The sequence below is a fragment of the Rattus norvegicus genome, chromosome 2, assembly GCF_021556685.1.
Source record: "Rattus norvegicus strain SHRSP/BbbUtx chromosome 2, alternate assembly SHRSP_T2T, whole genome shotgun sequence".
Classification (NCBI taxonomy): Eukaryota; Metazoa; Chordata; class Mammalia; order Rodentia; family Muridae; genus Rattus; species Rattus norvegicus.
This window is the reverse complement of record NC_141535.1, coordinates 88,067,066-88,083,098: the sequence shown is the minus strand read 5'-3', so window position 1 is coordinate 88,083,098 and position 16,033 is coordinate 88,067,066. Positions and strand designations below refer to the sequence as shown.

The 16,033-nt window shown below is 37.7% G+C and overlaps 1 protein-coding gene across 4 annotated transcripts in view; it reads left to right on the top strand.

The window, feature by feature from the left end:
- The first annotated feature begins 805 nt into the window (after nucleotides 1-805).
- The window catches only part of Lrrcc1 (leucine rich repeat and coiled-coil centrosomal protein 1), a 34,655-nt gene continuing 19,427 nt past the window's right edge, over nucleotides 806-16,033 (top strand). Inside the window, 10 exon segments of one of the 4 annotated variants that reach the window (NM_001100645.3) lie at nucleotides 806-949; nucleotides 2,987-3,192; nucleotides 3,455-3,520; nucleotides 4,186-4,353; nucleotides 6,713-6,888; nucleotides 6,987-7,187; nucleotides 8,335-8,531; nucleotides 10,061-10,208; nucleotides 10,901-11,049; nucleotides 15,024-15,228. In NM_001100645.3, the coding sequence (NP_001094115.3) occupies nucleotides 861-949; nucleotides 2,987-3,192; nucleotides 3,455-3,520; nucleotides 4,186-4,353; nucleotides 6,713-6,888; nucleotides 6,987-7,187; nucleotides 8,335-8,531; nucleotides 10,061-10,208; nucleotides 10,901-11,049; nucleotides 15,024-15,228 (1,605 nt within the window). In that variant the 5' untranslated portion in view covers nucleotides 806-860. 4 annotated transcript variants of the gene reach the window in all.

Genomic DNA, 16,033 nt, shown 5'->3' with positions numbered 1-16,033 from the left:
AACTGTTGAAATAAGGTTCCTGAAAGGAGATCAATCTATGTCATCACCTACCAAAATAATTTTTAATCCACAGTGGAAAACCATTGTACTGGAAACTCTAGTTTGGAACAGCCCAGAGAAATATCTTTGAGGTGTTTGCTTTACAGAGGCATAAAGAGTGTCTCTTGAGCGAATTCATTAAAAAGCTGATCAAGAGACTGGAGGCCCCAGGAAGTTTAGAGGTCTGGTGGGGACATCCTTGTGGAGACTGGGGGAGGAGGGGGTGAAGAGGGCAGGGAGGAGGTATGGGATGTGGAACAGTGGGGGGGGGCTGGGGGTGGACCAGGAGGGGAATAAAATCTGGAGTGTAAAAGTGAATGAATGAATGAATGAATGAATGAATAAATAAATAAATAAATAAATAAATAAATAACTGATAACCAAACAAAAACAAAGGCTGAACATTCTTTTCTCAACACATGGAGACCCACATACATAAAGGCATTGTCCAAATACTTAACGACTTACTATGTCTGCAAGATCATGTCATGAAGTATAAAACTAGACTATTGTGGGAAACGCCTTCATAGGGTAGTAGGCTATAAATAACGTTCGTAAACAGCGACCTAGGATAGCCCCACTCTTTCCAAGCCAACAGATGGAAAGGTTGTACTTTTAAGGCAGATGCCGTAAAAGTCAAGCCCTCTTTGAGCGGCACGGTCGTGTTGCTTTGCGGCCGCGCAAAGCGGGAAAGTGCGGCGGGCGGTTAGAAAGTCCTCGCCCCGCCCCTTGCCCACGCCCCGCTCCGGCACTTGGAGGCGTGAGCAAGCTGGGACCCAGCGCTGGGCGCCAATTAACACCCACTCCCCGTCGCTGGTACCATGGAGGCGGCGGCATGTACGGAAATCGAACCGGAGGATGGCGACAGCAGCTGCGAGGATGTGTGTTTCATGGACAAAGGCCTGCACAGGTAGCAGCCGCCACCTGGTCGGACCTCGGATTGGCAGGCTTCGGGGTTGGGGGGTGGTTGGGGGGTAGCGGATTCCTCGTATCCTCCCAGCACATCCTGGGCCTCTTCCCTCTTCCCCCAGCATAGCCTGGGGTTCCTCTCTCCTCCCAGCGTGGCCAGGGACTCCTCTCTGCCCTCTCTTAGCACCGCCTGGGGGCTCCTCCTCTCTGTTCTCCCTGCACCGCCCGGGGCTCCACTCTATCCTCCCAGAACGTCTTGGAGCTCCTCCCTGTCCTCCCAGCGCGGCCCTGGCCTCCTCCCTGCCGAACTAGGAATTCCTCCAGACTCACTGCGGAAGCCGGGGTTCTTCTTATCCTCTCCGCAGATCCTGGGGTGTCTTTCTTTCCCTCACCCATGGGAGCCTCCTGTTCTTTCTTAACCCCCTGCCGTGCCCAGGCTTCCTCCTTCCCCTCGTCTCAGCCCCACTTTCGCTCACTCTTGCTGTTCCTCTTCCTGGTCTCCTTTCCTGAGCCTGAGAAGTGGCCCTAGGGCTTGCATCCCAAGCTAGCAGCACAGCAAGCCTTTTCTGTACCCTGCTTACACCTCTTACCTCAATTCTCATCCGTTTTTTAAGTTCTTTTACTAAGGCATAATCCAATATCCATATACTTGTTGTAGGTACCAAATGTAACTCTTTTAGCTGATCCTGTTTTATGTTGCCCAGACCATTCAGTGTTTTTTCTGGCCCCTTGATTTTCCATATTCTTTGAGCCCAGTTTACCAGTTCAACCTAGACCCTTTCTTGAGTTTCACTGGACAGCTAGCTATTTCTGAGATCCAGGCATTTCCATTACAGTAGTCTCTGTGTCTTTGGGGAGGTACCTGCTCCATTCCGTCTGAACCCTGGTATTTATAATATAATGAAAACAGCTTAGTTCCAGTCCTGATCTAAGGGTTGCCAATGAAGAGGTTTTTCAAAAGAATGCTTACATTTATATTTAATAATGGTTAGCACTTCGAGGATGATGTCTATGTGAATGTTTATGTGTTAATACTCATCACCACAGCAATTAGGCAAGATCGTTTTTTTCTACTAAGCAATGAATCTAAGAATTTATATTTTAGATACATTATATAATTTGACAGTGCAACTAGTGAACAATTAAATTCAACGTAAAACAGATTGCAATTAACAGCGTATAGTAATAGCACAAAATCTGTCCTTAAATAATTCTGTAAATGATAGAAGCTAGATAATCGGGAAATACTTTAGACAGCTTTAGAAATTGGTGTTTTGAGGTTTGCAAATGTGTCCGGCAACTTTATACTAGCCAGCACAAAAGTCTACCACAGATGCCCTTAACATTGTGTGTACTGTTCAAACTACTTTTAGCACCTCTGAACAACACACTATAGTTCTTTGGAAATAATGTTCTATTCAGCAAGTTTAACTTATAAGTGGTTATTTAGGGAGTAAAGAGATGATTTCTGTTTAGAGGAAATGCATTCCAACTTGCAGTTAGAGAGGACCTGAGCCTTTCCACTGAGAAGAGCAATAATTAGTGAGTTTTTGTTTTTGTTTTGTTTTTTATTATTATTATTATTTTTTGGAAATCAATTACATTCTCACTAACTAGCTATCATTGGCAGTAAAGAAAAAAAAGTTATAAACTCATGCATAAGATCCAGATTCATGTCAGGTCACTCTTGGTCTGTTTAACTGTCATAACCATACACCAACCACTTAAGAGTTTGAAAATTAAGAAAGAAAATACCTTTAAAGCTTGCAGTTGCTCATTTTTAGCTACCAGAAGAGGGTCAGTTTTCTCTAAGAATGCTCCTCTTAATAAGCCTGCCAAACTCTAGTAGAAGGCTGCACATGCAAGGATATTTGGTCAGTACACATTGGTCTTGATAAGGACACAAGTTGGGTAGGAAAGGAAGGGAGTCTAAGACAGATTTTTTTTTCTGAAGTGAGTAGAGCAAATATTCATTATAGTTACCTACTTAATTCTAACTATTTGGTTATGCTTCTAAATATGTTTTTATGTTTTATAGTATATCAGAGTTATCTTTAGATTCATCCCTTCATGCCATCAATTTGCATTGTAATAACATCTCCAAGATCACATCCATTGACCACATTTGGAACCTGCGACATTTGGATCTGTCATCTAATCAAATAAGTCAAATTGAAGGCCTGAACACACTGACAAAGCTATGCACTTTAAACTTGTCCTGCAATTTGATCACAAGAGTGGAAGGTTTGTAAACGATTACATGGGGCATTTTCTGTGAGGAGAAAAAAAAGTAAAAAATAAAATTATGTGTGTATTTTCTTCCAATGAATGGAATTAATAGAATCATAAACTTTTGAAAATTGACCCTAAAACTACCTATGCATTTTTTCCATAAAACTAAATAAATAACTCCCCAAATGGCAGTTGATTTCACTATTAATGTGAAACAGTGCTGTTTCTTTATTTAAACCTTATAAAGGCTATGTACTTCCTCCCTCTTTTTTAGGACTCGAAGCACTGGTAAATCTGACTAGACTGAATTTGTCTTATAATCACATAAGTGATCTCAGCGGTAAGTACATTCGTTCATATTTCCATAATGCTGAAGCTTTGTAGGCTCTGAGGACTTAGCTCACTGTTGGAAAACTACGTCAAATGATAATAATGACCAAGTGTTTTATCTGAGTGATGTCCTTCTATTAAAACTTTTGTTGCTGCCAAAATAATACCTGAATAAAACAGAAATGAAGGCAACTCTGATCAGTAGCAGAAAAAGCTAAAGTGAGGAAAGCTTACTTTAGGAGGGTTCTGCTTAAGCTTCAATGATTATGTACTGTACTCACATAGTAAGGGGCAGTAGAAGATCAGATGTGATGAAAGCTTTGGTGCCCTCCTACACGGCTACTAGTAACCAGATGCGACTATTGACTTGAAATTTGACTGGTGGTACAAGGCACTGAGTATTTAATTAAATATTAATTTAAATATAAAAACAACTAGTGACTACTACATTGTACAATATAGATATGGACAATTCCAGGAACTTGTATCTTAAAAGTTAAACTCAGTTTTTCATGTGCTCTGCATTTCTAAGAAGATTTTGAAATTATTATCTTTTATGAAAGTGATATAACTGATTTACAATTTTTAGAATTACTTGTTAGAAGTAACAGAATTTTACTAATTATCCTCATATGCTGTTTCTTTGCCTTAAAACATTTTTTTTTCCTGTTGCAGGGTTGATCCCCCTTCATGGACTAAAGTATAAACTTAGATATATTGACCTACATAGTAATTATATAGATAGCATCCATCACTTACTTCAGTGTACAGTAGGATTACACTTCCTAACCAATCTTATTTTAGAGAAAGATGGAGAAGGTAATCCTATCTGTCTTGTACCAGGTATGAAATAGTTAATTAAATGCATTTCTAATACTTAAATATGAAAGCATTTATTTCCTGAAGTTATGATCCCTTTATTTTACTCTTAAGATTTCCATGTGTCTGTGTGTGTGTGTGTCTGTGTGTGTGTGTGTGTCTGTGTGTGTGTGTGTGTGTCTGTGTGTGTGTGTGTGTGTGTGTGTCTGTGTGTGTGTGTAAACACACACACATGTGTATGTTTAGGGAAACAAAGAATTTATTGGAAAACTAAATTGCTTCTATGTTTAAAGTGTGTAGGATTCCCTCCCTTCTCCCTCCCTCCCTTCTTCTTTCTTTCTTCTCTTCTTTTTTCCCTAAGACAGTATTTCTTACACCCTAGGCTGGCTTCAAATTTGATGTGTAGTACAGGATAAGCATGAACCTCCCTCTGGAGTCCTGGGATCATGGTCATACACCTCTATGCCCAGCTAAGTGGTGCTATGAATTGAACCCAAGGTACCATCGCAATTGTCCCCAGGTATCATGCACTGAGGCAAACACTTTACTAGGTTAGCTGCGTCCCCAGCAGGGTACATAGGTTAGTGGTATTATTTAGATAGTTTATATATTTGATGGTGAATATTTCACATTTTTATGACTATGGTTTTGTCTTAGTTGGGGTTTTACTGCTGTGAAGGGACACCATGATCATGGCAACATTTCCTTGCTTTTCTTTCTCTTAATATAGGCAGGGATTCAAAGATTGCATTTATTTGGGACCGGCTTATAGCTCAGAGGTTTAGTCCATTATACTCATGGCATGAAGAATGGTGGCATGCAGGCAGACATGGTGCTGGAGAGAGAGCTGAGAGTTCTACATCTAGATCCATAGGCAGCAGGAAGAGAATGTGAGCCACACAGGGTCAGCTTGAGCGTATGAAACCTCAAAGCCCAGCTCCTAGTGACACACTTCTGCTAATAAAGCCACACCTACCCCAATAAGATCATACCTCTTGATAGTGCCAATCCCTATGAACCTATAGTGGTCCATAGGGATTTTATTTTTATTCAAACCACCGCAGTTAGATTCTAGTATTGTAATATTATGTCACCATGAAAAGAGAAAATAGAATATTTCTATTCACTATAGCTGGTCCTTTATCCCCAGCTATACTAAGAGAAACAAAAGCAAGTATAATTTATGTAAAAACTAACACCACCCTTTATCCTACATATATACTTAAAAATAGCATGCCTATATATTAATGTGTATGACATCTAGGAGATTGCACAGTAACTCCTGGTAACAGGACTTAAAAGCAGGAAGTGAGTATTGGGGAATCTCTGATTTGTAGCTTTTGAGGTTTATACCATGTGAATTCATTAATGTGTCTTGAGTGCTTAAACTTACAAGTCCATTTCCCAGCAGCCATACGGTGGCTCACAACTATACATAACTGCACTTCCAGGAAATCTAATGTCCCCTTTTTTATAGTCACCAAGCATTCATGTGGCACATACATGCAGAGGCAACACTCAAATGAATAAAATAAATCTTTTATAAAAAAGTTCTGTCCTTGGTTTTGTAGGTCACACTCTTTTTTTTTTTTTCAACCACTTAGTTGATCCTTTTGAGAAATAATTAGTATTGAAGTTACTCGAGTGGTTAATGAGATAATATAACTTGCCACCAAGCCTGATGACCTGAGTTCAGTTCCTGGGATCCCCATGGTGAAAGAAGACAAATGACTCCCACAAGTTGTCCATTGATCTACACACATTAAAAGAGGGAGGAATTGAATGAATCATAAGAGAGATGGCTTGATGGTTAAGAGCACTGGCTGCTCTTCCAGAAAATCTGGGTCATTGGTTTCATAACAATGTAAAGTTAATTTGACAGATTTCTCATTTAATTGTTCTTTAGTGAATATATTTTTATTTAATACATGACATATTACATATCCTAATATTAATGATGAGTAATTAAGAAGAAAAAGTGAGCTATTTCACTAATGTCTCACTATGGGGAATTCTGCCACTCACATCACAATTTTGATTCATTTATGATGGTCATATTAAACTAAGCAAAAGCCCTGTTTATCATCCTTCTCAGAGAAGAATTCTGTTGGTTTCATGTGTTTATAATCCTGAGGTAATTTTTCACGCTTACGGTTCAGTGATCTGGCTTTATCAGGAATGGTGCTTGGGATAAGGCAGGACTGCTTTGCCTCTTCTGTATTTACTGACTGCATGTTGAAGATGTCGAGTTCATAATGTTTATTCTCAGTTTATTAGTACATCATGGGACTGATATTCAGGCAATATACCTAGTAGCTTGGTTGGTTTTAGACATAATCTCTTAAAGTGTCTATGCTTTGATTTTGAACTCTTTGTTTCCCAGGGTACCGAGCAATCATTCTCCAGACTTTACCACAGCTGAGAATCTTAGACTGCAAGAATATATTTGGTGAGCCAGTAAGTTTGGAAGAGATGAACTCATCGCACCTACAGTGCTTCGAAGGTCTTCTGGATAATTTAGTTTCTTCTGATTCCCCCCTGAATATAAGTGAAGATGAGGTAAAGTAGTAATGGTTTTCTAAGAGAAATGATAGCGTCAAGAGTAAATGAATCAGAATATGAACTTTAAAGGACTTTGGTTTGTCTCTGTGTCATAGGTCGTTGATAATATGTCAGCACCACCAATAGATGTGTTGCCTCCTTTGGAGGAATTTACAAGTACACCAGAAGAAAATGTTTTGACCTCACTTTTATCTGCGTGTTCATCTGAACCAGAAAAAATTAATCATGAAAACAATTTTCAAAATGAGATGAAACTTCAGAAATTAGATGATCAAATCCTACAGCTGCTCAACGAAGTAATGTATTTTATTGAAGAAAAAGTAGTTAAGAATATAAAGTAGAAATTGTACATAAGTTGACCAACCAGAAACATCATATTGACTGTATCTGTATTTTTTCTTTACAAAAATAGAATTATGTACAGTAACAGTGGCAGAAAACAACGGGAGATGGTTTTCACTCATTTTCTTTGTTGCCTTCCTTCATGGGTGTCAGTACCTGTATTGCAATAGTACTTTCTTGTTTTGTATATGTGATATCAGTTCATAGACATTTGACTAGTGTTTCCATGGCAGCTGAATGACACTACTATAATGCTACCATTCAGGATTTGAATTGGATGTGTGTTTTGAATCCTCTTGGCTGGACACCTCCATGTGCAGTTGCTCATCCCTAGATTGATTTGGAGGCCTGCCAGATTTTTCAGAGTTGCTGCAGTGTTCTGTGTCCCTAATGACAGTTGATGGGAGATCTAGGTTTTTTCTTCCTTAGTTGCTTTAGTTTTTTAAGATGAGTTCTTAATGTGTAACACAGATGACCTTGACGTCCTGCCTCTGCTTCTAGAATTCTGGGATTACAGTAATATACCACCATACTTAACTCTGATTTGTCTTTTTCATTATCAACCTTCCTAGTGAACACTTGGAAGCTGAATGTTATGAATGTTTGCATGCTATTATTTAGCACTAATTTGATTTGACTTGAACTCTAATTTGGTCTGTTAGGTATCAATTCATATTTCATTTGCTTTTAGACACTGCCTTTTATTGCCTCTGGTTTTCAGCCCAAAAGTCTTAACCTTGTATACCTGGCAGTCAAAATTTCTCCATAGTAAACTGATAGTCTCAGATAGAAGCATGGTCTCATTCTGGTTTATTTTGCTAAATTATTCTTAGCATTTTTTCCCACTTCTGAAGTCTTTAAAATAGTTTTATCTTTTCCTGGTTTTGTTTTCTTTTTATTTTCCCAGATTTGAGTTGCTAAAAACTTTTTCCCCTTTTTCTCTTGTGCCAGAGCTGGATGTCTTGTCTTCAGTTTCAAAGATATATAATTTATAAATCTTTAATCTTATAAAGTATCTTAATATTTAAGAAGGCATTAAATTTTAATTAGTTATTCTGAGCAGAACTTTTAACAGACTTCCTTTCTCTTTTTATGTTCTAGACTAATAATTCCTTAATAGATAATGTTCCTGAGAAAGACCTCAGACCAAAAAGAGACACAGATATAACTTCTGAAAGTGACTATGGAAACAGAAAAGAGTGCAGCAGAAAAGTTTCCAGAAGAACAAAAATCCCATACTATACCAGAACTATTCAAAGTATTAAGCACCACAATAAAAACAATGGTGCTTTTGTAAGGTACTTGGCTTTGGTCTTAGTAGTCCAAATAAAGCACACAGGTAGGGGTAACTGACTGGCTTCCCCCTTGCTGTTTCATGATGATAAACTTCTCAGTTTATTGACATCAAAGATTTTTTTTTCCTTTTTAGCCTGGGAGCTCAGATTTGGTCTACTATTGGCCTCCCGTATCCTATATTTCTGCATCCATGGATTCAACCAACCTCTGATCAAATGAAATCAAAGAATTACATCTTTACTAATATGAACTATTTACTAGTTTTAAAGTTATTGCTTCTCATTGAATTTTTCTTGTCATTTTTTAAATAACAGAGTATAATAAATTAGCTTTTTAGGTATCATGTCAGATATTGTATTGGATATTGAAATTTGTCTAAACACTTTAATATATACTCAAATGTGTTATGTATAAAAATGCTATGCCATTTTATATAATGAAGGGAGCATTTAGAGATTTTGGTGTCTGTACTTGGTTCTACACCCAATCCCTGCAGAAACTTGAGAACTGTATACTCATAAAAGACGGCTTTCTCTTTGAGAAATTAATGTATAATACCAAACAAAAGGCCACTATACTACTTGCAGGAAGTAGGAAGTAAATCTGATACACTTGTGTTTTATTGGCTAATTTCTACCCTATCTGTGGGCAGATCTTGCTGGGAGGCCAAGGCCTAGTTAAACAGTAAACTAAGCTAGGATCAGAGGCAAACAAAATGATTATTTTTGATATGCAGATGTAGAAATCTAATGTCTATTTTCATAGCTGGGGTATCAACCATGAGCGGTTAAGAAAAGACTGTACCTCAGAGTAGGTACAATCCACTTTTTACCTGCATGATTCTTTTTTAAATGTACTCATTGGTTATTTCAATTCTTCATAGTAATCCATGTATAAAATTTCATGTAATAAAAAAAAAAAAACATTTAGTACTTTTTAGTTAGGATATGCCCAAGAATTTCTTTTTATTCTGACTACTGATAGAATCCATTTACTCTGGTTTATTGTGTCAATTTTAAGCTTTCAAGTGCCATAGGGTAATTAAATCATCCTTTTCAAATTCTTCTCTTATATGATCATAGTGCATTTCATCTTGCGTATGTTGAACACTACACAATAAAATCATTATCTCTTGAAACTCTAAATAGTGAATTAGAAAAGCTCATTCCTTATAAAATTCATGAATTAGTTTCCCAAGTTAATTATTACCTTACTTAATGCATTTTTTGTTAAAATAATTATTTATTGTATTGGTATGGGTGTTTTGTCTGCATATATGTCTGCACTGTGTCCTGATGCCTGCTAATAACAGAAGAGGGCATCAGGTCCTCTGGGACTGGGTTACAGATGGTGATGAGCTGCCATGTGAATGCTAGGAATGAACCCAGTTTCCCTGGAATGCCAGTGATTTTTACCACTGAGCCACCTCTCAAGTTCCTTAATTTTAAATACCAGATATGTGGCTACAGGTGTTTGTATTGAAAAACATAAACTGTACTTTTGATTATTTCCTGCCTTTTATTCTTTGCAGTTGTAATCGTAAAATGAGACAGCCTTACTTGAGAGATTTATATGTAAGATCATCGTTAGTAAACTGTAATAACTTAAGAGAAGTAGATGAGCAGAAGAATGGCATGATTAAAGTAGACAAAAGTGCTTCGAACGACAACACTTACCGGGTATGGTTTAGAAAATTAAGAAAACTGAATCTTAGATTTAAGTACAAAGTCCTAGAAAGTTAACCAATTTTTCATGAGCAATAAATGTTTGTAGTTTTATCAGAGTGATGAAAATTGGCTAATTTTACCCTTCCTAGTTTCCATATTTTGTGTGATATCACTGCTGTTAACATTTGCTAGATCAGTTGAAATGATGTTTTATTGGGAAAATCTCAGTTCCTATTTCCCAAACTAATAGTTCCTACTTTGAGAGATATAAAAAAGTAAATCTCTGTGTTTTCTCACAAAAGTATTCTTTATACTGTCGTGTTAGTTGTCCTGAAACCCAGTTTTGGAAAAGGATGCAGAGATGCTGAAATTATTTTACAAATTCAAGACTTGCTGAATATATTAATTAGCTTGTTCTCATTTTACATGTTAGAGAACTGGTTATTGTATTCTACTCTATAGTGTAAAAAATATAATCTAACAATAGGTTTGCCTTCTATAATAGTCATGACAGTACCAGCTAATGCTCATTTGAAATGATTATGTACCCAGCAATATCCACTCTCTTCTGTGTGCTTTACGTCCATACTGTAAATCTCATTGTAACTTTTTACAATAAGTTACTGTAAAATAAATGAAACAACTCAGGCGGTGAGAAGTTTGCTGACTTTTTCCAAATTTTGAAGCATTGCTGTTTTCTTTAGTCCCTTGTGGAACAGTTAGACCAAGAGAGAGAGATGAGGTGGAAAGCGGAGCAAACGGAAAAGAAACTTATGGACTATATTGATGAGCTACATAAGCAAGCAAATGAGAAGAAAGATGTTCACAGCCAGGCAATCATTACCACAGATAGGTAAGGCAAAGATATGGCTCAAATCCTTCAGAAGAGGGGTGGGGAGGACCTTGATCAGCAGGGCCAAGAACACTGACAGAATCAACTAACTAGCTCAGAGAGGCTTACAGAGGCTGCACTGACAACCAGAGAGCCTGTTAAATGTGAGGTAGGTACTCTGCATATGGAACCTAGCTGTGAGACACGTTTCCTCCCACTGGGTTACCTTGTCTAGCCTCGATATGAGGGAGACGCCTAGAACTTTCTTTCTGAAACTTGATATGCTCTGTTTGGTTGATATATCCCTGGGAGGCCTGCCTTTTTCAGAAGAGTGAATGGAGGGAGGGGCACTGTGGGGAAAAAAAGGAGGATAAACCAGTGCTCTGGATATATGAGATAAATTAAGAAAAGTAGGGAAAAATAGGAGTCTAAAGGTGTCTCTCAGAACACGAAAATTACTAGACTTGGAATAGGAATGCCTTGGTTTAAAATAGTGATAGTTAGGAAAATGAATATATGTGACTTTCATTTGATTTGAATATTTAGTGCTTTGAAGGGGTAACATGCTTTGTCTAATGCTGTATTTGTAAAAAGGGCTGGCATTGCCAAATTTCTCTTTAAGGTTTATGAATCCTAGTCTCTTTAACATAATCATTTCCTGTGTTAGCTTTGGTACTATGTAGGTCAAGTTCCTTAATTCTTTCTTATTTTTTTCTTGTCTATTCAGTCTCCTATTTGCCTAAGGAGTTTTTCACTCCAGTACATTCTTATTACATTGTGTAAAGATACATTGTAGTAACCCCCTCCACTTTGATTTCAATAGTTAAGTTATCCCTTTCTTCAAATGGTTATTGTTTTTCCTCAGAGTTATTTTCTGATTCTGTTTTTTCTTATTTTTAGAGGAACACTAGGTCTCCAGACTTGGTATTGGTCATAAGTAGGATCTGGAAGTTTTAGTTCAATTTTGTGTCTATAGACAGGATAATTCTTCTTACAAGATCTCATGTGAATATGAAATTGAGGGAAACAGTTTCCCACCTGATCCCTCATTTATTTTATACATTTGGTTGTGTGATACTGATACTTAAAGAAAAGAAAACAGAAAAATGCCTCTCCTACCTGCTTCTTTTATATGTTGTACCTGTGTGAGAGAGAAAAAGAAGCCATGCTACCTAAATATGTTCACTATGAAAATCACTGTGACTGCATATTTTGGTGCACTCTGCTCTTATGTGAGTCTATCTGTCACCGTCTGTGGTGGTTTGAATAGGTATGCCCCATATCTTGTGTGTGAATGCTAGGCCCATGGGAAGTGGTACTTTTAGGAGATATGGCCTTGCCAGAGGAAGTGTGTCACTGTGGGGGCAGTCCTTGAGGTCTTCTGTGCTCAAGTTATGCCCAGTGTGGCACACAGTCTCCTTCTGCTGCCTGTGTGTGAAGATGTAGAACTCTAGGCTTCTCCAGCACCATATCGGCCTATATGCTGCTGTGCTTCCTGACATGATAGTGGACTGAACCTGTAAACCAGCCCCAATTAAATGTCGTCCTTTATAGGAGTTGCCTTGGTCATAGTGTCTCTTCACAGCAATTATACGCGAAGACACCATCTTCATTTGTGTTTTAGGGATCACTGTCTCTGAATAGATAGAAGAAAATACTAATCAGGAAATGAAAGCATGACATGAGAAAGGGAACAGTGCTCAAACTTCCTCGGAACAGCCCCATTACATGACAGGCTTACAAAGATCCCAGGATGTATCACAGGGAGACTGTAGAAGACAGGATTCCCCTTCTCTTCAGAATGAAGCAACGCTTATTTTAGAAATTGTTTTTATTAAATGTTATTTCCCTTCGTATTATAATTGGAATTCCTTTTAGTGTTGGCATGTTTTGTTTTGTTATGTTGAATGTTTGAGGTAGTGTCTCACTATGTAGCTCTGGCTCAGAAGATATCTGCCTGCCTCTGCCTTCCAGGTGTCTGCCACCATGCAGTTTGACATTCTTGATCTTTTGGTTTTGGCTATATGCAAATAGTTTTTGCTTTATTTCATAGTATAGATATTAACTGTGGTATACTAGAAAAAAATATCTTAACTGCTCACCAGTTTGGATTTGGGAGGTTTGGAACATACACCTCCATGGTCCTTGCTCTCTTGAACAGTCATGGTTATTCTAACGCTACTTCTATCTATACCCATGTTGTTGGGGGTAAAATCTTGAGATTAATGTCCCCTGGCTCTTGATGTTCTTGAGTATGTCTTGTATCCATTGCCCCGAATACCAAGTCTGACAGCTTGGTGCCACCCTCTGAATAATGTTGTGTCAAAAGTAGATCTCGTTTAGTATGTTTATTGTTTCAACCTTCTTGGACTTTATCGTTCTAGTCGGTACCAAAAGTGCCTTCCCTGTATTTCTCATAAGTGTTTTCAGGTTAGCCCATCCTGAGGAAGAAGCATATTTTGTCTTATTCTGTATTCTTTGCCTTAGTAACTGGTGTTCCATGAATATGCTGTCTGCTATCAAAACTAGAAAGAATCTCAAAGCTAGTTGGTATTGATATCTTCTTGATTCTGTTTCTTAAAATACCTATCTCCTCTGTATCCTAAAACTGTACTCTCGGTTTAAGATTTACTACTTAGATTATTATTTAAATCTTATTTATCTACAGCTCTTTGCCCTCATCTTTTATTTTCTCATGTCAACCTGGAATTGACTGAATAAAGGAAGACTATTTTGAAAACTGTTCTCATTAAAGACAAAAGGAAAGACAATAAAAATCGAAGAAATTACCATCATAGAACAGTTGATGGATACATACATATATAGCATATATATGTGTGTGTGCGTGTACATATATGCTAGGAATTACAGTTGGCAAACATTAAACAACTTTCAGTAATTAATTCATGAGATTCTTCCACAAACTAGAGTTATATCAACCATTTAGCTGCTTCTTATATCTGGCTGAGGTATGAACTGAAGCTAATAATATAATACCATATCACAATGACTGGTTCACAGGGTGCACATATAAACCAAAATGAACTAATCCGAGCCTCTTATGGCTCTTCTAAGTTGTGTCAAGCAAAGATCGTTCCTGTTGTGACTGTTAGAATGTAAACCCAGGCCTTACAGGATGGCTTAGTGGATAAAAGCACGTGCCCCACAAGCCTTACAACCTGAAATCAATTCTTGAACCCACAATGCACGGAGGGACCTATATATTAAAATTGTTCTCTGACCTTCATGCATGCACACGTGTTCACACATATATACAAACACAAATAATAAAAAGTTTAAAAGACAGTGCGCCCAAGTGTTTGTGGCTTGCCCTTAACTTCTTGTCATACTACAAATATAAAGACACACTAGGAAATGCTGAAGCCAATTCCTGAGAATGAACTCCGTGGAATGGAATCCTAATGGGATTCAGTGCAGAAGAGTTCTAGCAGTCTAAGTTTAGTAAACTTTCCCTATTTGTTTATGTAAGTTACGTTTTCAGTTGCAAGCAAAATATTCTAGCCCATAGCTGGGATCAGTACTTTGGTCTGGAAGATACTGGGAAGTCAAAATTGACCAGCTACTTATATAGCACTTACATCTCATAGCTTTAGAGATTCCAAGTCAATTTTCTCTGTTTGACATTGAGCTCTTTGAGGGCAGTGACTATATCTTATTTACACTGAATGCTTTTTAAAAATTCACATCTAGCTCAAAACTGAAACACTAGGGATAAACTGTTGCTGTGAAATAGTACAAGTTTATGTAAATTTCTTTAGTTTATGATAAATGTTTTTCCCTTACAGGAAAATGTTATTTCCAGGGTCAGGACAGAGACATACACTGCTTTGTTGCCCATTTTTTCTCTTTAATATAATTAGAGTTTGACAATACTTCAGACACTGATCACTGTTTTAAGCCTTAACACTGATTGCAATTTTCCTTATTTTTAAATATGTAACACTCTTGTCATTATTATATAATTAATGCTCCAGGCTAAAGGATGCTATTTTCAAGGAGAGGCATTGCAAGGCTCAACTTGAAGTTATAGTTCACAGACTTCAAAATGAAATTAAAAAACTAACTATTGAATTAATGAAAGCACGAGATCAACAGGAAGATCACATCAGACACTTGAGAACTCTGGAAAGAGCATTGGAAAAAATGGAGAAGCAAAAAGCACAGCAGCAGCAGGCACAGGTATCCCTGAGTGGATCAGTGATGTGGGTGAATGGATTGACGGCTCCCCCTAAAACTAATTACATTCTATAGTAAGTTCAAAAGATATCAGGCTATATGCAGAAATTACATAACTGTTATTTTAAATATCACAGTTATACAGCCTGCCAATCACATCTTTATTCTACCAACATTTACATAAAGAATTTGGTAGAAATATTACAGGGAGATAGTTTTATGTTTTTGAGAGACAGCTTTCAGATCTGTGGGGTACTTGAAAGACTTTCAGTTTCATGCTGTTGGCATGGAATTCCTATCAAAAAAAATGTATGCAACTAAACAGTAATTCATGCCAGTACAATCGATGCTTCTACATTGACAATGGCATTCTTAATTCAATAAAGTTTATAAAAACGGCTTAGTTGTTAGGCCATGCAATTTAATGAACATTACAGGAGCTAAATAGAAGCAGGGACAGTTACTGGGGTGGCCATGAAGCTCTGAGGTAGGCCAGTCTTTCTAAGTAAGGACTTTCTCCTTTTCTTTCCTATTTTTTCCTCTTTCTTTCAGATACTGGTCTGAGTCTGGGAATGCCCTCCCTAACACTCTCAGCTTCAGCACTCCCAAAGCTACCTTTTCCTCACCGTGTGCCTGCCTGCATGCCCTCCATGCCTAACTTTAGCTCCTTTAACTTTTTCTCTTTTCTCCTTCAGACAGCTGAAAGATCTCCAGCTTGCCTGCCCTGTGGCTTTCTTCTAAGCTAATGAAACTACTTTTGCCCTTTAAACAAAGTGACCAAGTAGAAAGTAGAAGCAGGGGAATGGCT